This window comes from Microplitis demolitor, chromosome 1 (assembly GCF_026212275.2).
Source record: "Microplitis demolitor isolate Queensland-Clemson2020A chromosome 1, iyMicDemo2.1a, whole genome shotgun sequence".
NCBI lineage: Eukaryota > Metazoa > Arthropoda > Insecta > Hymenoptera > Braconidae > Microplitis > Microplitis demolitor.
The window spans coordinates 18657444-18679821 of record NC_068545.1 but is presented as its reverse complement, the minus strand read 5'-3'; the positions used below and the strand labels follow the sequence as shown (position 1 = coordinate 18679821).

General features: G+C 35.5%; 1 protein-coding gene across 1 annotated transcript in view; it reads left to right on the top strand.

Annotated features, from left to right (window-relative positions):
- LOC103578231 (uncharacterized) overlaps window positions 1-21577 on the top strand; it is a 38261-nt gene extending 16684 nt beyond the window's left edge. Inside the window, exons 2-6 of the mRNA XM_053742372.1 lie at window positions 2473-5877; window positions 6947-7038; window positions 7425-15644; window positions 16514-17094; window positions 17387-21577. Coding sequence (XP_053598347.1) covers window positions 2565-5877; window positions 6947-7038; window positions 7425-15644; window positions 16514-17094; window positions 17387-20534 — 15354 coding nt within the window. The 5' untranslated portion in view covers window positions 2473-2564 and the 3' untranslated portion in view covers window positions 20535-21577. The remainder of the gene's footprint in view (window positions 1-2472; window positions 5878-6946; window positions 7039-7424; window positions 15645-16513; window positions 17095-17386) is intronic.
- The last annotated feature ends 801 nt before the right edge of the window (window positions 21578-22378 follow it).

The window sequence follows — 22378 nt, the reverse complement described above, 5'->3', positions numbered from 1 at the left end:
TTTCCATAAAACTTTCATAACTGGCTCGTGTATATTAATTTAATTTTTCGCAATATTTTTAATTATTTAATTTAACATAAACTTGAGTACTTCGCATATTAAATGCTACATTTTTCTTTTTAACTTTAGTTCAGAAATTAAGTTTAACGTAATTATGAAACATGTGATGAGTAAGCAAAGAGGAAAATGACCGAATTCGCTGGCTTTATTCAATTGAGTTAAAAGTTCTTGAAAGTTGTAAAGTACATCGATCGTAGCAACAAAAAAACTACAAACATACGTATTAAATTATAAATTTCATGAAAGCCCTGACGATTTATAGAAACTTGTTAACTTACAACTTTTCAGTCATTCATTTTTTAAATTTCGAGATTCATAAATCCAAGACAAACATTAATTTCTATGACTAGTTAATGAAATTCGTTTAAAATTTTTTATTTACAGTTTATAAGTTGATAGCTCTAGAATTTTCACTCGAGCCATTGGAAAAAATTAAACGATAATGGAATTATTTAACAAGTACGAGTTTCGGTAGATATATACCTGCGAAAACCCTTGGAATCTTTTCGGGCGTAGCTATATATTATACATTATGTTTGAGATTTACAATTTACGACAAGTTTTAAAAGTCAATAATACAAACTCCAAAGTCCACCTGCATTGGATCTTAGTACGTCATCGTGATTCTCAGAATTCTTATCGTAAATAACATATATATTTTCAAAAGTGAACAGAAACTTGTTGCGAAACTTTTACCAATAAGCTACAAAATTTTAAATCGAAATGTTGAAATAAAAACAAATATATATATATATATATATATATATATATATATATATATATATATATATATATATATATATATATATATATATATATATATATATATATATATATATATATATATAAACTCAAACCAATATGCAAAATTACATGTTTTGTATAAATTCAAATTTTACATTTTACATATATTTATCCCCACATTCTTATGTATTCATAAATCTAATAAATTTATAAATAAAAAAAATTTGAATAGCAGTAAAACTCATTATTGTTTAACTCAAACACAATAAAATGTAATAATAATTCAGCATAAATCTTCATTATTTTCATCAAAACTCTAGCAATAATTTTTCAATTCAGCTTCCATATCATTTCATATATGTATGCTATATATTATATATACCTTTGATTTAAAACATTCGCTAAAAAAAAATTTACGAGTTTTGCGCGGATTTTTTTTATCGCCCTCGGGAGTGTTACATAAAAAATTTAAAGCTCTCCATATGTGACATTAATTTTTATTATTTGTTGTACTTTTTTACGTTGAAAATTTCATTGCCTCTACTTGTTTACATTTAAAATTATAACGTCAAACATTAAAGACTCTTGAATAAAAAGATTCCAGCAGCCATCAAACACGCCGAAAAATTTCAGCATTATCATCGTATAAAAAACGCCGAAAACTGTAATTCAATATTAAGCTTTTCATGAAAACCAACAACAATAATAATCATAATAACAAAAACAAAAAAAGTAAAGTATTACATTACTAAATTGAAAATTCAAATACTGATGTTTTTGTACGGGTGTTATTGCTATTTTGCTATTTACTCCATCTCTTATCTTCTATATTCTCTACATACTAGGTATAGTACCGTGCTCTATTCTGTACATCCATATATATATATATTTTAGTATACATACATACATACATTCATGCAAATACATACATATACACATACATATATAAGCCAAATGTATAGAAGAGCCGAGGTAGCAACCCCTTTGATAGTAGTAGGGGCAGTTATCGATTCTCCCTGCGACCACTTCCCTCATCGCCGCGGTCGGGTTTACTGGACTTCCGGATAAAGGTCTAGTTGAAGAAGGATTTTTATTTTAAATGTGCGACTGCAAATGACAGAAAACCCAACTAAAAATAATAACAATAACAACAAACTCTTGAAATAATAACTCGTAAGCAAAGTAAAAAAAAGAGACTCCGTTTCAACCCCTTTGGTCTTTACTTTATTTTTATTTTAATTACAAGTTGAGAAAAGCATGTGTATGACACAGTAACTCATTTATTAACTTTTAAATAAGAATCGACGTCCGTATAATATATAACGACAACGGGCTATACTAAGAGGAGAGGGGAAGTGGATAAAGAATGAGAACAAGAGAAACCACGAGATAATGAGGTTACCAGTTTACTCACTTGTTATCGATCCAGCTGTCTCGTATTTAATTTACAACAAAATTCACTTTTTAACCCATGAATACTTTATTTATGAATAACTAAACCCACTCATTGAAAAATACCGTTTGGTAATTATGTAATTTAGCAATTAAACCGTAAGATAATGCAATTAGATTTATTTTTATTGGATATATTCATTAATGGACTAGATGCGGATATTGTTTGTTTTGTTTGTTTGTAATAATAACACTATTTATTTTTTTGCGTTACAGAGGCTTCACCAGCGGACGTCGCGGATGGAAGAGGAACGCGCGTCGAGGCGAGCCCGATCGGTCGTTTTTCGTTGCCGACGGCGAGCAAGATAATGGTCGCCTCGACGCACAATCACAGTGAACTAACTCTGAATCAACAGCAACAACAATTTCACTATCAAGATAAACATCTCAGTTATTACACAAACAACAACAACAATAATAATAATAATATTAATAACTACAGTAATTATCATCAAAGCCCCGTGTGCCGAAGTAGTCAATCGGCTCAAGATAAACGCAGTCGATTGTCAAACGTAATAAACAATTTAAAGCGCAAAGTACCGGAATCTGTTGTAAGCCGTGATTGCGTTAAAACGATTGACAACGAAGACCGAAACAGCGTCGAGAGAAATCTCGAGACACTGGAAAAATACGTTATGACTGTACTAAATGGAGTAATAAAAGACGCGGAAACGGAGGGCCGCGTTGGCAGTGGAGGCATCAATGGAGTGATTGAAACCGAGGACTCGAGCAGATTGAAAGCACCTGCTGACTCCAAGGAGCAGGTTAGAATAATTGCTGATGAAAGTGATGAAATAAATTCTGTTGGTCATGAGCCCAGCGCTGTCGAACCGGCAGTGCCCGATGGAAATAAAATAGCAGATAAAAATGATATATCTGGTAGGAAGGAGGAAGAAGAAAATAAAATAGAAGATGTAGGTACTAGTTATTGCGAGTTTAAGACGAATAAACTGCCCGAGGGTAGTAGAGACACTGAAGTATCTGTTAAAACCAAAGATTCAAATGTATCGTCGTCTTCTTCTTCGTCTTCGTCCTCGTTAAATGTTACTGCAGCTGCTATAGAGACACTTGATGTTATTGAGTCCAGCTCAGATAACCCAGACGCTGATACCGCAATACTGAAAGCAGTAACATCGAAAGATAATGCTGATCCAGCGGATCCAAGTGAGCATCAAACAGGTGTTAAATTTTTTAGCAATAAATGTAACTTTGTATCGAGTGAGGATATTAGGACTATATGCCGTGATTTGTTGAATGATTTATTAAATGATATCGTCCAGTGTGAACATTCAGTTGATAATCATCCACCACAGTCGGTAGGATCGCTAGGTTTCCATTGCAGTTTGCCACTAGATAAAGTTGCGCCTGTTCTTAAATTCTGCGAGCCTGATGGATATCCAGCATCGTTACAAATATCTCCAAAGTCTTCTATACCATCTTGTATTCTTACTCCCAGCCCTACTCCCACTCCTACTCCTACTCCTACTCCTTCTTCTTCAGCTTCCCCAAGTTCAACTTCGTCACCTGCGCCATCAACTTCTCCTAAGTCAACATCACCAACAGTAAGACATTTATGTCTCTACTGTGACCGTAAGTTTCTATCGATTTCACTGCGCCAGAGACACACCGAGCGCGTCCATCAGCTTAAAGGTGTTGGAAGACGCAGCGAGCGAAATTCACGTAAGAGCAGTCAAAACTGTCAATACTGTACCGATAAGTCTAGCAGTTGTGGTCCTGGTGACAACTTAGAGGGACTGTTTCAGCATATGATTACATGTCACTCAGATAAATATCATGCTTGCATTCCATGCAGTACCAGGTACTCAACAAAGGAAGCACTAAATGTACACACCAGAGATTTTCACAGTAATAGCAGTGGTACCGTAAATGTCGAAAGAACAACCTCTTCCTCAGAATTATTAGACAGATCAAAAGACATTGCCACTGTTAAAGAGTCACTCTGCACTCGAGATTTGCCAGAGCAGCAGACTCACCAGTCATACGATGACAAAAGACGTATTGAAATATCTTCTACAACTGCCACCACCACCATCACCAATACTACTACTACAACAACCATTACAACCACTACCACTGCTGCAACTTCAACAAAGTTAAATATATTTCCACGTCTGCTGGCTAATAAAGACTTGAGTAATCCAGCGAGTCCCGAGTTCGACAGCTCTTTTTACAGCAGTGTAAGTTGTAATATTCGTGAAAATCTTCTTCATCATATTGATGGTAAATTACTGAGTAATTCTTCAATTAATGAGACTAAGCAATTGCCTCCTCAACTGCCTCAGCCTCCACCAAATTCTCAGTCTCATTCTCAATCTCAATCTCAGACTCAATCCCAGTCCCAACAGCATTACCAAACGTTCCATGAACCCGTCAGTCAGATCCAGTTTCCCATAGACATTTCTCTGACTGCAGCCACGCCTGTAGACAGCAAAGAATATTCACCGAGCGACAAGTGTGAAAATTCCATCAGCAAGTATGCACAGAAACCCGGTAAAACAAGTCGCTCACACCCACGCAGAGTTTCGTTTGAAAAGTACAACTTCCCGAGGAAGTATGACGGCAAAGAGCAGTGGACTTGTTCGATAAAAGACCTCAGTAAGTTTGACATCTATACCCAACTAACGTTACGTAAAAAGCAGCAGGTAATCAAGGAAAAAATTACACAAAACAGACTGTCTATTCAACAATCTAGTTCGTTTTCTATGAGCATTACCACTGCGAATGCCATCGATCCCAGCCAGACTGATTTAAAGGAGGATCCGATGATTGAGTCCAGTGATGCGGATGCCACGACACGGTTGACAGAAGATAAAACTGTATCTAGTGCTGTTAGTATTGATGATATCGATACGATCATTACTGATGCAGATACAGTTAGCAAGGAATCTGATAAAAATTATCATTCGATTCTACATTCAAATAATTTAAATTCTGTTAGTACTGAAACGAATACGGGTAAGAATGCGGATAATAAAAAATCAAGTACTACTGAATTTACTCATGAGTTTAGTAATTTTATGAAGTTGAAGCGGTGGGATGAGTGTTCAGCAGAAGCGGTCAAGACCGATGAAATAGTATATGCAGAGCTTACGGGCGAATGGTCAAGACCACGAGTTTATATATGCGGCGCTTGCTCTTCGAGATACTTGACTTTAAAAGAGATTGAAGATCACAAACTACTTGCCCATCCCCATGTCTGGTGCTCTCATTTTGAGTTTACTGGCGATCAACGTGAGCTTTACAAGCATTTATTTTTACCTGGGCACAGTTCATCTTCTGCTGTTGCGACTCCGACGACTGCGACCTCAGCAAAAGCCAAAAATCTCGCAGTCGATGACAGAGTTTGCACAAAGTGCTCTAAACTCTGCTCCACACTGTCGGAGCTTCACAGACACATGCTGGAGTGCGGCGGCGATCAGGCCTGGTTACTGGGTCTCTTTGGCAAAGGGAAGAAAAAATGCAAGTGGCGGCCTTTCGGCAGCCGGAGCAGGAGGCGCCGACAACGAGGGATGAAGAGAAACATACAGAATTCACAGACGACGAGGGTCAATCAGCCGAGGGAGAAACAACCCAGTGGTCCTAGAGTGCGGCCGAGTGATCGTAAGCTATTTATTATTTATTCATTACACTTTTTTTTTAACTAACTTATTATTATTTATTTATGGCGAACGTTTTATTAACAATTACTTGGGTATTTAAATGTCACTTATCCTTTTAATCTTTTTTTTTTATGACGAAAAAAAAATTGTGAAAAATTAAAGTACTTTTTTATTTTATAATTTGTGAAAAATAGTACGGTGTATTAAAATCACAAGTTGATATCATATTTCTTGCTGTGAAACTCGACAACTTTTAAAAGTACCTCGAGCACTTTAATAAAAAAAAAAAAAATTTTACATTAAAATAAAATTAGTAATTTCTCTCTGCCAAATTCTTAACTTATACAGAAATATTTTCTATTTAAAAAATAATTGTACAAGATTACGACAAAGATAAGTTTAATTAATTTTATAAAAAAAAATATATATATATATTTATGAATAATAGACTGGGGAATTTTTATAGAATTATATTAATTTATTTATTATAAAAATAATTTTTTTAGTTTTTCAACAAAAAAACCATCAACTAAAAGAAACTTTTCGATAAATTTTGTAATCAGAGATCAGATACTAAGATTTATCTTTCTTCTTCAATTTGGCGGCTCAGTGAGCTCCGTGGGATGATTTTTCATCGGGTTATCAGCTATCCCTAAAAAACCCATACTTTTTACTTTGATAACCGATAACTCACCATCGGTCGCTCCTACAAAAGTTAAAAAACCCTTTTTAATCCTAAAACGATGTCTCTAAGCCAGTAGTTTTGTCACAAATAATTTTCCAGTATCTAAATTTCTGAAAAAATCTGCATTTTTTTCATTGTTATTTTTCCACCAATTTTCAAGCTTTAAATTGTGCGAATGGTTCATATTGACACGCGGTATGCAGAGCGATCAATCTAAAAAAAATTTGACAGCTGTCATGTATCGGGTCTTTTACATTAATAAATTTTTCACAGTTCAACACATAAAAATCCAGTGTATTAAATTTAACAGCACACTTACAACCAACATTTACATAACATTAAAATAGTTTAAATAAAATATGAAGACACAAATTTATTTTTTTAGATGAAAGTATCCAGAAAATGTTAGCAAATTTACCACCCAAGAGATCAACACGTCGAGACGTACAGGAAACAGCACAAAGCAGACCACGAAAAGTAAGATTAAACAATCACGTACCCTCTGTTTGCATTTACCGATTAATTAAAATTCACTATTCTATTGGATAAAAAAAAATAAAGAAGTTAAAATTGATAGGATAACAGCCTTGCGCAACGCGCGAGTAAATATAAGTCGAGTATTGATCAGAACAGCCCCGTTTAAACGTGCTTACGTACATATGTAGACATATCCTGACTTGAATGTTTAGTAGGGCAAATAATCCTACACCTTTTTTTTTTTCTATTTGAAATTGTCACCTTTAAAGGTTCCATTGTCACTCGCTCACTCAATTCCATGAATTCTATTCTAATTGTATTGTTATCCCGCCATTCTTATCCCTAGTCTTCTCCAGATTATTCATTTTAAATTCATTTAATTATAGGTCCAGACAAGATCAAAACTCTCGGCGGACACTTTGAACACGCGTCTATCCAGCAAAACGGTCTTGCGAAATAAGCTACTGAAGAATGCTAAATTATTTCAACGCAAGCGGTGTCGCGGTGATAATATAACTGCCGCAATAGAGAGTGTTATTAGTAATTACAAGTCTACAGATGCTGTAACCAATAACCTTGATAATAATAATGATAATAATAATAAACAACAGTATGATAATGACGGCGAGAGTAGCAACGGTAGAGGCAGCTGCATTAACGGATCTAAAGAATTAAAGGAGACGGAAAAGTTTGAAAGTTCACCCGAGTCTCAACGTCGTACATCCGCGGCCGTTCAAGTCAACAAGAATGCGAAATTAAATAATCGATCTGGAGAATTTGTTGGACGAGTTAGGGTTGTTAGTAAAAAGAAAAATGTTAAAATTAATTTTAAACGTACAAATGCAGCTTTTAAATCAACTGTCGCTTCCTCAAATATTACAAAACAACAACAAGTACAGACGGCTAATCAAACAAACAAGATTAAAGGTACATTAAAGAGATCAACTATTAAAACTACTACTGCTTCTGCCAACAGTTTATTGACACAAAAAAATGATACTATTAAATTACGTAAAAGAAACACGGGAAATCCAAGTTTATCGCACGCATCGATTAAAGCTAAATCGCAATTACGTAGTCAGGATGGTAAATTTGCACGTGATCCTCAACAAAGTACATCGTTACGTCGGGGATCCTCGAGTGTTTCAGTGACTTCTGAAACTAGTAATAGCCCTCGGATCCAACACAGTGATTCTAGTTCATCACTTGTTACGCGATCACGTGTTAAAACAATTGTAGGTAACAGTAATGAGAAGAAAAATTCTTCTATAAATGGGGAATTGGTAAAAAGAGTCACCAGAGTGTCTTCCGATGATAAAATGCCCATCTTGGAGGCTGACGGTCTGACGACTGTCAAGGCGACGGAAGCCGCCGAAAAATTGTCCGATCTTCCTATTTTGTCACCAATCACTTCAACTTCTCGTAACTCCCGAGCTAAAACATTCAATTCAATGTCCAAAAATAATAATGTGGTGCGTAATAAAAGTAAAATTAATAATAATAATAATAATAATAATAATAATAATAATAATAATAATAATAATAATAATAATAATAATAATAATAATAATTCCGTTAAATCAACGGGTGCAAGAGGAAGACAAAAACAAATAGGCGCTAAAAAAATAAATAAAAATGTTGATAGTTGTCCAGGTAGTAATAATAATAATAATATTATTAATAATAATAATAATAGCAGTAATAGTAATAGTAATAATCATGAAAGCAGTAGTGAGAAAGTAGAATTAACAGTAGAAGAAAAAGACGAAGTGAGTTTGAAACAAGGCCGGGATCGTAGAGTAAGAAAAGGGAAGTCTCTTTCACCAAGAGTTTCCTCAGCTACTACTGATGACAAAGATGATTCACTTGTAAAGAGACAGGATAGTTCTTTGGAAGACACCAAGTTTGCTGACGACAACTCGTCTACTAGCGGTGACATGAAGAAGAACTCCAAGGCCTTGCTCGTTGGTTCCGATAAAAAAAGCGAAATAAACAAAGTCGAGTCACGTAAAGCACGACAGGAACGTCGAGCGGGATCATTAGAAGAGCTTTCTAATTTGCAGCAAGTGCCGCTTGAAGTTAAAAAACTACTGGGTCCAACGGACGACCTTTTCAGTCAGATAGGTATCACTCCGCCTGTTAAAGTTTTCAGCGGTCGTGGTCGCGGTCGCGGTCGCCGTCGTCGTGGCCTCAATCGTTTTAATGTAACTCGGGTTAATAACAAAATAATTACCCGGCAGAATAAAATCAGTGAGATTAATAAACAAGAGTCCGCTGAATTATCTAATAAAGCGGGTGATAAAATTGATAAGAGTGTTGGTAGAAAAGTTACGCGAAGTGAAATGAAGAGTAGCAGCGAAGTGATTGATAAGATAAAAGAAATAATTCATTTACCGGAAAAAATATCTGCAGCTGATGTTGATAATAAATCAGCAGAAGTGATTACAAGTAATGACGATAACTCATTGAAAGTAGGATCGGTAATCGGAAGAAGCTTACGACGTAGAAAATCGTCAATTGACGTCGACGCTAGTTCAATTAAAGCATTAGAGTCTACCGCAACGGCTTTACCGACGACAATGGTACCAGTGAAGAGCGTTAATAATTGCGACAAGGAGACAGACAATGAGGGTGAAGGAGCAGTACTGGAACAACGAGAACAGGAAAAAAATAAAGACGCCAAGGAGGAGGCTGATGCTGCTGCTGCCAGTGCCAGCGCTGCTGATGATAGCAAGAACGACGACGACTACGACGAGGACTACGAAGACAATGAGAGTGAAGAAAAGAAGAAACTTGTGACAGCTGATTTAGTGAGTTTAAGTTTCGAGCATCTTCAGCAGGAGTCGAGTAACTCTAACATTGACAGCGGGAAAGAAAATTCCTCGGAGACGCCAGTCAACATATCAAAGCCCAAAGTATCGCGGCCTAAAAAGTCACGGGGTTCAAAACGTGATCGCGTTGTCAAGCGAACGTTAAATAACGTAATTGGAATTCTCACTGAAGGCGTTAATATTCCAGTTGAAGTTCAGCAGAGTGTTGTACTTACTGTGCAAACCTCCATTGACAATAATATTAGTCTGAATACTGGCATTAATAATAACAACCATACCAACACCAACACTAACACTAATTCTAATTCAAATTCTAACAGTAGTAATAACAATCATAATAATAGCAGTAACAGTGCGCCGGCTGCTCAAAATAATCGAACGGAATTAGGTGATAATAATAATACTACCGCTGATAATGCCAACGCAGTAGTAGTGTCTAATAGCGCAGCTAATGAAAATATTGTTGACGATGCCCGTAATATGATTGAGTGTGTTGCTAATGACGGTAAAGATGAAACAGCGAGTCAAGAAATCCAGCGCGATGTTAATAGTTCTGATGATAATTCCGAACCGCGGGTCGCTAATACACAAGTCGAGTTGAGCCGAGCTGATAATGCGATTTGCAAATCGAGTACTGCATCCCCAGCATTAACAGCAGCTCCAGTATCGACATCAGTTCCGACACCAGCAACTGCCAACACTGAACCGACTAATGACATTATTTTGGATCTCTCAAGACGTAAACCCAGAGGCAAAGGTTCGTTTTTAGAAAAAATAGTATCGAAAATAGCCAAGCAAAAAGACGCGTTGCTGGAGGGCGAAGTTGGTTCATTGCTTGATCATGCGGCTGATGAGCTCAGCATTATTTTAGACGAAGTTGGCCCGACTTTTGAACCGACAACCACAAGTACAACAACAAATACTGACACAAGTACCGTGGTTGTTAAATTAGCGGGTAAAAAAGATGAAGCTGAAGGATGTGGAGGCGGAATATCTGAGAGCAGAGATGATAAAAGTTTAATTGATACGGAAAATGGTAATAAAGAAGTTGAGTTTATGGAAAGGGAGCTAGAGAACAAGAATAAGGAACAAGAGATCCCGTTAGTGCTAGAGCAAGAGCTAGAGAAAACCAAGACAGAGGATACTTTAATTATTCGCGAAAGTTTACCTACTCAGGAATCATTAAATACTAATCTTTTAGAATCAGTTACAAGTAATGATACACAGTGTAATGATACTTTTAAGTCAAATGATAAAGTGATAATTGGTAATTCCGAGGTAAATAAAAAAAAGCGGTCGTTAGAAATTGTCGAGACTAAAAACAAACGCAAGTCTGTTGAAGAAGATGAATTAGAGTGCAATCGTATCGAGGAGGATTTGTGCTTAGCTGATATTATGAAGTTGATAAATAATGCTAAGCGCGAATCATCCTCGGAGGTTGCTAACGAATTAAATGAAGAAATACGCCCGGGTAAGAGAAAAAATATCGACTCGAAAATAAAGGGTGACGATAATGACTACAAAGAGGGTAAAGTTCTGAGTACGGGTGATAAAAGTGATGCAAAAACTGATGTTCTCTATGCAAATAAAAAGACTAAGCTCTGTGATGAAGACAAAGATGACAAAATATTGGGCGAGTTTGAGAATATTAAAGCGGGTTGTGATATAAATAATTTACAAGCTCAGAAGATAAAAAAGCCCGATGATAAAATAATTATTGACAGCGTTAAAGTTTTGAGTGATTTAGCGGGAAAGCCAAGCCCTAAACGTAAAACTAAATCCAAAGAATTTATTACGAGTGATAAATTTAATTTTAATGAACAAGTTGCGTCCAAAGATTCGGTTTCAAATTTAAATACCGCGTCGATTACTGAAATAACTTCAATTCCCATTTCAACTTCAAGTTCTTCTAGTAATATTAATAACTCTGATAATGTGGAAAGTTCAAACGATATTTCATTAAGCATTGATCAAACTATTTTATATGTTAGCAAAGCGGAAGAGTTTAAAATAGATGAGAAGCCAATAAAATCAAAAAAGCGACGCGGGAAAAAAAGGTCATTGGCAAAGGAACATTTGCAGTTGCCGGAAGATAAATCAATTGGAGATATTAATAACACGGTTACGGAGCTGACGAAAGAGACGGAACCAGTGGATGAGTCATTAAAAATTCCTGACGATCAGATTCGGGTTCAGGTTCAGGTTCAGCAAACAAAGACCCGGGGCTCAAAAAAGAAACCACTCAATGACCATTCAGCGGAAGATAAAATAGTTGCTGCGAATCTGCGTAAAAAATCAAAAGAACGACGAGATGTTTCATCTGGGGCTGATAGTAATCAGAATGACAGCAAAGAAAAATTAACTTCTGAACCGCGACCTCGCGGCCGTAGGCCCAAGCGTAAACCCAGTGACGCTGATGTTACTTTTCAAATTCCTACACCCAAAGATACTAAGCAGTCTAATGACGCTGATAATATAAATGACACGTTAATTGAACGACGTAAGACTTTGAAAAGGAAAGCTAAAGAGAATGTGTTTTTAATTGAAGATTTACTCGATTTTGGTGATGACTTAGACAGCGACTCGGAGTCCGTTGTTTCTGCTGCTATCAAAATTTCTCAGACTAATGACCATACTTCTGTGGAAGTGAGTAAAGAATCCGATAAAGTGGAAACTAGTGTGGAAAATAAGTCGACGGATAATATTGAACAAGTTAAAGTTGATAAAAAAATAGTGTCTGGGACTGACGAAGCTCTTGAGCTTCAACCACCGGCTGCAGAGGTCGTCGTAGAAGGACCAGTAGCAGTAGCAGAAGCAGAAGCAAAAGTAGGAGCAGTAGCAGCGGATGAATCGGGAAAAGAGAACCCAGACAATCAAATCGAAGATAGTTCGAGTTTGAAAAAACGTGCGTCGGGTAATTTTGCTGTCGTCCATACTAAATCTGGGGAAATTCTTATCGTTGAGAAGAAGAAAAAATTCACAAAAGAAGCTGCTAAATTTTTCTGCCAAATTTGCACGACTAGTTTCACGCGGAAGAGTTCCCTGAAGAAACATAGTTTGTCCCAATCGCATCTGATACAACTGAGCAAAATTGTCGAGATTGAAGAGGAGAATGCTATTAATCAGCAGCAGAATCAACAGCAGCAAGAGGAATCAATGTCCCATGATGACGCCACTGTGTCGTCTATCGATCGCTGCGAAACAGTTGCCGGAAATTCAGAAGCTGACGCTTCACGGGCTTTGACTTCGGCTTCAATTACGCAGGAGAAAGATAAAGACGATACTGAAAAAATTGATGGCTCTGCTGATGACAGAAATAAAAAAGATGATGAGTTTAAAGAAATTCTGCCTGAGGAACCTCTGAATGAAGTGGCTAAAAAAGATTTGCCGCAGAGTAATACCGAAGAAACTAGTATTAAAGCTAGTAGTTTAAATCCTCCGCTGCAAACATCGGATCTTGAAGACGAGCTACTTGATGAAGAAATTTCTAAAATAACTGAAAACATGACTCACGATGAGTACGTATTAACAGATCAAATAAGTCCGCTACCCGATGGCACTTCAACGCCATTGAAACAAACCGCAGACTCACTTTCGGAAGTCCAGCGTAAAATAAATCTCGCTGACGAGCATTTGGATTTAGACTCACCGCCTTTAGCTGATAAAGTAATAACTCAAGTACACTCGAATAAAGATAATGATGTAAATGCCTCATTTAATAGCGCGATTAATAATTTAGTAGATAAACGAGAGCATAAACAGGTAATTAATAATAAATATGATGATAATGTTCCAACTAATTTGCTGCCTTCCCAAAATAATACTGATCAATTAGTGATGCTTGATAAAATCAATTTGTTGTCATCAACGGTGTTGACGTCATCGCAGTTGCTGACAAGTGATTCGAAACTGAGCTTAGACTTTTCAAATATCACTGAAAAATTAAAGAGCAATGAATTTATAAAGAATAATAAAAATTCAAGTTTAATTGAATTTGATAGCGACGAAGATTCAAGGAAAAGTGTATCACGTGACATACAAAAATTATTGAGCGCCGAGCAATCAAATTTAGGTGGAGAGTACGAGGACAATGAAGGTGATAAAAATTTATCTTGCGATATCGAAAATAAGAGCGAGGACGTGACTAAAAAAAATAAGAAAGAAAAAGAAAAAGAAAAGGAGAAGGAGAAGGAGAAGGAAAAGGGTTTAATTGTCGGAATGAATAAAAATTTTGTTGATGATAATGTTAAAGACAACAGCTTTGATTTGAATATTAAAGTGTCCAAGTCACGAGTCAAGAAGAGTCGGGGAAATAAAAATAAAAAGTTTACAGAGGGCAGTAATAACAGCAGCAGTGATAGCGAGTATGATAACGATAAAAAAGATACCGCGGGGCAAAATAAAAGTAAAATTGTAAAGAGTGTGTTTGGACGGGCGTTGACTGCCGGGGAAAAGGCTGATAAAGTTAAAGAAGTACTCGATGACTGGGTGTCAAAATCAGACAGCGATTCGCATGACGACAGGACAAATAATTGGCGCAATTGGAATAATGAAAAGAAAAATAATAAAGTGGACAAGTCTGAAAAAACAAAAAATGCGACGCAGAATAAGAAAATCGATCAATCAGTTGCTGGATCATTGGAGGGAAAGTCGTCGTCGTTAATGTCTGAGCAGAATGAATTTACGAATTCACGATGTCGACAAAGTAAAAAACGGGCGGAAGAAAGAATCTCACGAGCATTCGAAGAAGAATCAATACCTTACGAACTGGCGTATGAAATCAGTAAGCAATCAAATTTAATTAAAAATTCAAAAGATAAAGAAAAAGATGAAAATGTTTATGATTTTATTGAAGAATCAATAAAGTCGTGTGATAAATTAAATAATAAGAGTAAAGATGAGTTTATAAATAAAATATTAGCAAATAATGATAAAGTTGATGATAAAAATGATGAGGAATTAATGTCGATTAACAACGAGGATAATTGTTTAAAGGATTTAAATGACAAAATAAATAAAACTGATGAATTTTTATTTAATGACACAAATTCATTGGAATCAATTCATACGCGTGTACCCAGTTGCCCGCGCGAGCGTTCTTCGACGCCAGACATGGTTTCACTTACGACACGTGACTCGGAAAATGATATCGAAGCTCCCACTGATATTGACAATGATAATGATAACAATTATGACAACGACAATGACAATAATGATGATGAGAACGAAGAAGAAGAAGATATTGTCTGCGGTCGTTTATCGCCTTCTTATGCGAGTAATTTACCTGACAGCTCGCGAGACAGTGCAACTACAATCAGCAAAGATAATAATGAAGACGATGACAATGACAATGACAATGACAATGAGGATGATGAAAGTATAAAAATAACTAGGCGATGTTCGAGCGAATTTTCAGGGGAAAAAATAATAATACGCTCGTCGAATGAGGAGAGCAGATCGGGTGTGGTCACTATTGCCCCGACGGACGCTATTGAAGACAACGCGTTGGATGTTCCGCCTCAGGAGACTCAAGAGCTCACTAAAAAATCATCACGAGAGGGAAAAGTTTTGAATTTTGATGAGGAATTATTTGTTGAGTGCTGCTCTAGATTGAAAGCTACCACTGAAAATGAATTGAGAGGAGCGAAAAAAATTAAATTGGATCATACGGATAATTACAGCAAAGATGAGCATCAGGATAACAGAAATCGTGCGCACTGGAAGGATGTCGAGAGCCAAAATAGTCTGGGAAGTCTTCTTGAGTCTGTTAATCAGGTTCGTACTTTTATTTATCTAGTTTACTATGTAGATAATAAACAATCATCCTTGCACGTTAACTCTAGACATTTATGTATATACAAATAAATAAACATCTATAATTGTTTCGCAATTGCTGCGTCAAATACAACCATAATATTAATAAACATAACTATGGGACATGTGCATGGGTATTGCGCTTTAATTATTTGGTATCATGTAGAGTCGTTATTTATTTTATTAACATCTATATTTTATATATTTATTTTATTTTTATTTACATTGAATTTTGTTACCAATGTCAATTGATGTTTTGACACCCTCGTATTAATTTAAAAAATATATAAATAAAAATAAAATAGTGATTATATTACTGTGAAAATTTTTCCAGGAACAATGACCAGCTTTAATACTGACATATCCCTCAGTATGCATGCAAAAGGTAGTTAATTTCCATTAAAAAATAGAAACAAGTTTTTGTTATTCAAGTGTACGCATGTTAATTTTTTATTATTTTTTTTTTAACTTTCAATTTTTTTTTAAGTTCTAGATTTTTTTTTGTAGTGAAAGAAAATTACTAATGCATGCTACTGAACGATTATTAATTTTTCATTAATTAATTCAACCCACACGCTTCATTGGTTCGCTCTTACAAGATTCTAGTCTGCATCCAACAATTTGAATTATGAATTTTTGTTATTTTAAATTTTGCTTATTGAAAATTAAATTTAAAAACAAACGCTTTCTCATAAACTAGAATCTCCTTTTAAAAGACTCTGCTATTTTTAAAAAAAAGTTGTCACCACTTAGAACTAAATCATCACAACAATTATTGTTTAATTACTTAGTCTATTGATTAAATTATTAATTAAAATTTTTTTTGACAGTTACTCGGCGAAGAAATGTACAACCGCGAGAATGACTATCAGAAACGTAATAGAAGTTTGCGAAGCAGCGAGAGACTTAGTCCAGTTTCCGAAGTTCAGACAGACTTTGTACGACCGGAAAATCTTAGTTATGAAGACAGCTTGGACGTCGCTTTCGAGCACAACAACAAACTGAGGGACAAAATACAGCAGCGTATGCGGGAAAGTGAAAATTTAATTGCCACCACATTTGCTCACAAGAACGATACGAATATCAATGCTAATACTCATCCCAATATCAATACCAATACTAATTATAATTACAACAATAACGATGATCGTCGTCATCACCATCATCACCACCATCACCGCAATCATCACCACCGGCATAGTCATCGCAAAGACAAAAGTTACGAGAATTCTAATAATTCCGAGGCGTTTATTGCCGTCGATGATGGTGATGGTTATGACAGAGATAAAGAGACTAAATCTGTTACTGGGGAATCGATGGCTATTAAAAATAAAATAGAATCCAATTTTGATGGTTTATTGGATAAAGCATTGTCCAATATACTTCATAATAACGGCAAGCATGATCACAAGTAAGTTCATTATTTAAAAACTCCTCTATCTTTTAAATTATTCATAAATACTCTATACTTTTCTTTAAAACTAATTAAGAGGATGTGATTTCTTTTTTTTTTTTTTAATTAAAGAAAAGTATGAAGAATGATGTAAAGTTATGAGATTTTTTTTTATTCTTGTTGAGGAAAAAAAAACTTTTTAAATAATAAAATTTAAATGAAAATTGATTTAAAAGGTAGCGGGTCTTTATATATAAATATATATGTTAGACAATATAAAAATAATAATTATTTAAATATAAATTTCCAGTGGCTCAACTCCGATGAATGTATTGGCAGAATTAGCGTGCGCGCAAGTACCAACGTCAACAATATCAGAAGCTAAAATAAACCGAGAAAAATTATCAAAGATAAAAAGTTTTTCACCCTCTAATGATAACGATTGGACAAGTTTACAAAGTAATGATAAAGCTGATAAAGATCAACCAAAGAAACCTCTGAGGAATCCAATTAAAGAACTTTTTGAACGTAAAAATGAACTCAACGACAGAAAACACCACCATCATCATCATCACCATCACTATCACCAGCAGCAGCAGCAAGAAAAATTTATCTCACTGAATTTTCAGAGCGATTCATTTGGATTAAAGCAGCACAATAAAAATAAAAAAATAAAACGTCAAGATGATGAGTACCATCCATTGATACGCAAAAGTCCCTTTGGCTTCGGTATGCAGGAGCGCAAGAAACGACGTGGTGATAAAAAGCGAAACGATGTACAGAACAAAGTCAAAGACGTTTACGAGTTCGACGACGAGGATAGTCAAGCGGAATCGGGATTCAATTCAACGCTCTCGCTCTACAGAAGCAGGAGTGAAAAAGCTTACGAAGTTAATTGCATTAAAACAAAAGAAATTAATGTAGGAGATTTGGTGTCTAAGACCATTACTAAATCACTGGACGGAGATAAACCCGCGGACTCGATGGACAAAAGACTTGAGAGTATGATCGAGCGTAAATTTAAAGAAATGGAATCGTCGATACCCAAAACAAAGGGGGCGTTGAAGTCTTTTAATCTTGAAGAAAAGCAGCAGCAGCAGCAGCAATCAATCACCGGACCCATGGACAGTTTTGTAGAACGTAAAAGATCAAAACGTACGGGTGAGTTAACCGCAAAACACAAGTCCAAAAAACGAAGTAAAAATTCAAAGAAACGGTCGCGCAATGCCTGGTATGAGGATGACAGCTCTGATGAATTTGTGACCGCGATAAAGGCCGATGGCATTGGAGTTGGCATATCTAAGAGCCAGAGAACGTGCTCTAAAGGCAAGCAGAATTTGTTCGCCGAACTATCAAGCTCTTCTGACAGCGAGTACGAGGATAAAGATGAGCTTAAAAATTTGTTCCGAGATGGAAGACCGTTTGATGGACCGATCGGGGAAACGCCGGACGGGAAGATCTGTCCGAAAGCCGATGGAGAGTTTAATAAGTCTAATGAAGAAGCGGACATTGATTGGATCAACGGCGCTCACTCGCGGGAGGAAAGCAGACACGAGTTCGATAATAAAAAGAATGTTTCCGAGTCTGATATGTCTGATCGACCGTTGATTATCGACGAGCGCAAGGAGAGTGAGCATGATGACGTTAGTGTCAATGGTAATGATAATTATATTTATCAGGCCAACAATGATAACGATAATGACAATGATAATGCTGAGGATGATGACGAAACAGACAATCGTTCAGAACCAGCCTTCGAGTTAGATGATTTGTACCGCGAAGACAGCTCCGTTATTGCTTCAGACTCCGAGGACAGCGGCAACGATGATGATAAAAATGCCGAGATCGAAAAAGATAATTATGATGATGATCATAATAAAGAAAAGGATGAATTTATTCCATTAGATAAAGCCTTGGATTTATTAGACAACACTGATACTGATAATGATGAATCGATTCCATTAGAAAAAGCTCTGGCTTTATTAGACAGCACTGATAATGTTGAAAAAATATTTGATGGATCTGCTGTCGGATCTAGATCTAGATCTAAGTCCAAATCGAAATCGAAATCTAGATCAGCGTCACCTCAAGAAAAAATAAATTACGAAGAAGTAGAAAGTAAATTGTCGATTGCTAATGATGATTGCGATGACGATAATGATGATTTGGCGGACGACTTACCAGAAAAACTAACGACTAATGAAAAGCCAGAGGAAAAACCATCGGACAATCTACCGCTCCATGTTTTTCTGAGCAGGAAAGTTCAAGAATCAAAGAAGCGCAAAGAAGAGCAATTGAAAAAATTAAAAAAACAAGAAGAAGAGGAAGAAGAGCGTGCGGCTCTGACGATCAATATGGAATTCCAATCGACGCGTCGACAAAGAAAGTGTGCTATTGGTAAACAAGGTTTGTTGGCTGAAATAAGCAGCTCCGACGAGGAATACTATTTCAAAGAGACAGGGAAGCGCGGGGCCAATGATAAAATAGATAACGGGTGCGACAAGTCACGGCGACAGAAGCGCGAGTCCAAGGAGAAAAAGAAGGAGCGGTACATTGAGAAGAAGCATGAGCAGATGATTGCTAAAGAGCAGAAAGCCATTGAAGAGGAAATTTTACGTGAGCTCGAATTAAAGCGAGACGCCAACAATAAGGAGCTCGATGTTGCTATCGATATTGATGCTGATGTTGACGCTAATACTGTTGCCGTTGCTGCTCCTGTTGTTAATAAGGACACCGGGGGGAAAAAAAATTTATCTAAGGACGTTATCAGTGAGGGCAATAGCGCCAAGAAGAAGCATCGAGTGAGCAAGAAGATTTCTGGTGATTTTAAATGTAATAAAGACAAAGATAAATTTAGTAGTGATACAGAAAATAAATGTGAGAAAAGTACTGAGGTTAAGAAAAATAAAAATAATATTGGCGCTGGTAAAAAGGAATCACAGTCGCGAAATTCTTCAAACACAAATTCTAATTCTAATAATAGTAATGGTAATAGCATTAGCAATAGTAATAGTAATAATACTAATAGTAGTGGTAAGAAATCTGCTGTCAGGACAAATAGAAAATCAACCAATAAGAGAAATAACAAAAGCACCCATGAAAATCCCCGTACCAACGGCAGTGGGACCGACGACGAAGAGCTCAGGACCACTAAGTCCTGGAACAAAGTCGAAGAGGGCGTAGGAGTCGCTATCGGACGGCGAAAAAGGGCCGCCGCGAACCAACTTTACTACTGGTCGAGTTCCAGCGACGACGACGAGGAATTCATCCAGCCCTCGAAGACCGTCGAGGAAGAAGACGACCGTCAGGAACAGCACGGATGGATCGTCGGCGACTCTCACAAAAAAATGATAACGATGTTGGCCATGGAGAAGAAGCTCAAAGAAAAGCGACGCAGGAGCGAGGATGACTGTAACGGAAAAAGTAAAAATAAGAAACATAGAAATAGTACGTCTTGATACGTGTTTCACGATTAGGTTAATTATTAGAATAATTGATTTTGATTTATTAATTAACTCGTAATACTGGTCAGCATAATTATTTAAATATGTAGGTTGATGTTATCGTTAATTAAGTTTACATAATTAGTTATTTTTTTGTCCTGTACAGCGATTACATAATAATATAATTATGATAAATTTGAGACTGGTTATTTAAAATATTCAGCAAGTGTAATTTAACAATAAACTGCCAGGAAACGCTTATGAAAAACTTAAAAAAAATTATAAGCAAACAAGTGTATACTCATGACCGAGATTTTTTCCTGCTTTGCGTCGTGATTTTATTTAAATAAGTAATTATTTATATTGTTTCCTCGCGTTTTAATATAAGTATATACATATTATATATATTGATAACTATAAGCTTGAGCTAAAAAATAACTTTATAAATAATAGATAAGTATGAGTGTATTGATTATCGATAATTAGTTATATTGTTTTATTGATAATTAAAATTTTTCATTGGCCACTGAATTTTTCCACTAATTAGTAATAGTAATTTGAGTTCTTTTATGGACAATGCATTGATAAATTTAAATGGGTCCAATTAGAATTTTGTTGTTGGCTTATTTGTGATTTAAAATCAATCAGAAGTTTATTTTTTTTTTTTAAATTTGAATTTGTGCAGTAAGTTTATGAATAAATTAACGCGGCGTTAATTGGATTTTTTTAAAGTAAAAATTAATGTTTGAATGTCGGGTTGCTTTGTAATGAAATTTCGTTTGTTTTAGGATCTCATTGTAGTAGTTTTTATAATTTATAAGATAGTATAGTAATGATAATTATTATAATTGTAAGGTAATTTGAATAGATAAGCTTACGATTAATAATCTCGACGAGAGTCATAACTTCTTTTGTAAAGTTACATTTCAATAATTTATTGAAATTAAAATTAAAGAACTGCACATATAAATAAATATATATGGAGATAAATATATATATATATAAATATATATATATATATATATATATATATATATATATATATATATATATATATATATTGAAGAAAAAAATCTTTGTGTTGAAGATTTTAAAAGATACGAGTGCTGTTTAAATAAAATTATATTGTAAATCTACTGCCATAATCACATTTACGTCGAGAGCCTACAAAAAATATATAAATTATAATTGATAATGGTAGTTATTAAAATTAGCTGTAAGTTTTATGTAAAATTAATAATAAGTAGACAATAGGTTGATATCAATGTGGATTACATTAATTATCTGTCTGTAAAGTTGGAAAAATGTTGGCACAAAATAATAATAAAAAAATAAAAAACATAACATTCAATGTAAATATAATATGTTTTGTAATATAAGCATTGTGAAAAAAATAAAGATTAATAAGAATATATATGAAATATATAAATTAATTGATGTAACGGGATCGAAGTCAACTTCCGTTTTACGGAGATCTATTTCAGGTACAGACGTCCTGCAAAGCTCTACCTCTTTATGACGACATCCGTAGCTGAAAAATATAATCAAGTGACCGGTTAACCAGGGAGAGTTCAAAGAACTCACCCCATTGGCACGGTGTCTAACCACACCCATAGAGTCCATACTTCTGGGTCAAACACTTCTACCATCTCAGGAAATAAAGAGATTTGGATGGAAATGGACTTAGAGAAACCTCCCGTGGCATCAGTTTCCTGTACTGGTGAAGTCACTCTGAGATAAAATGATAACACGACCTCGTCCTAACATCCTAAAAGGGCTCTCCATTCCATTTGTAACCATTCAGTTGCACACGAGTTATCCACTTGTTTAGTCCTTGATGAATTTTCTCGCCATAAAAT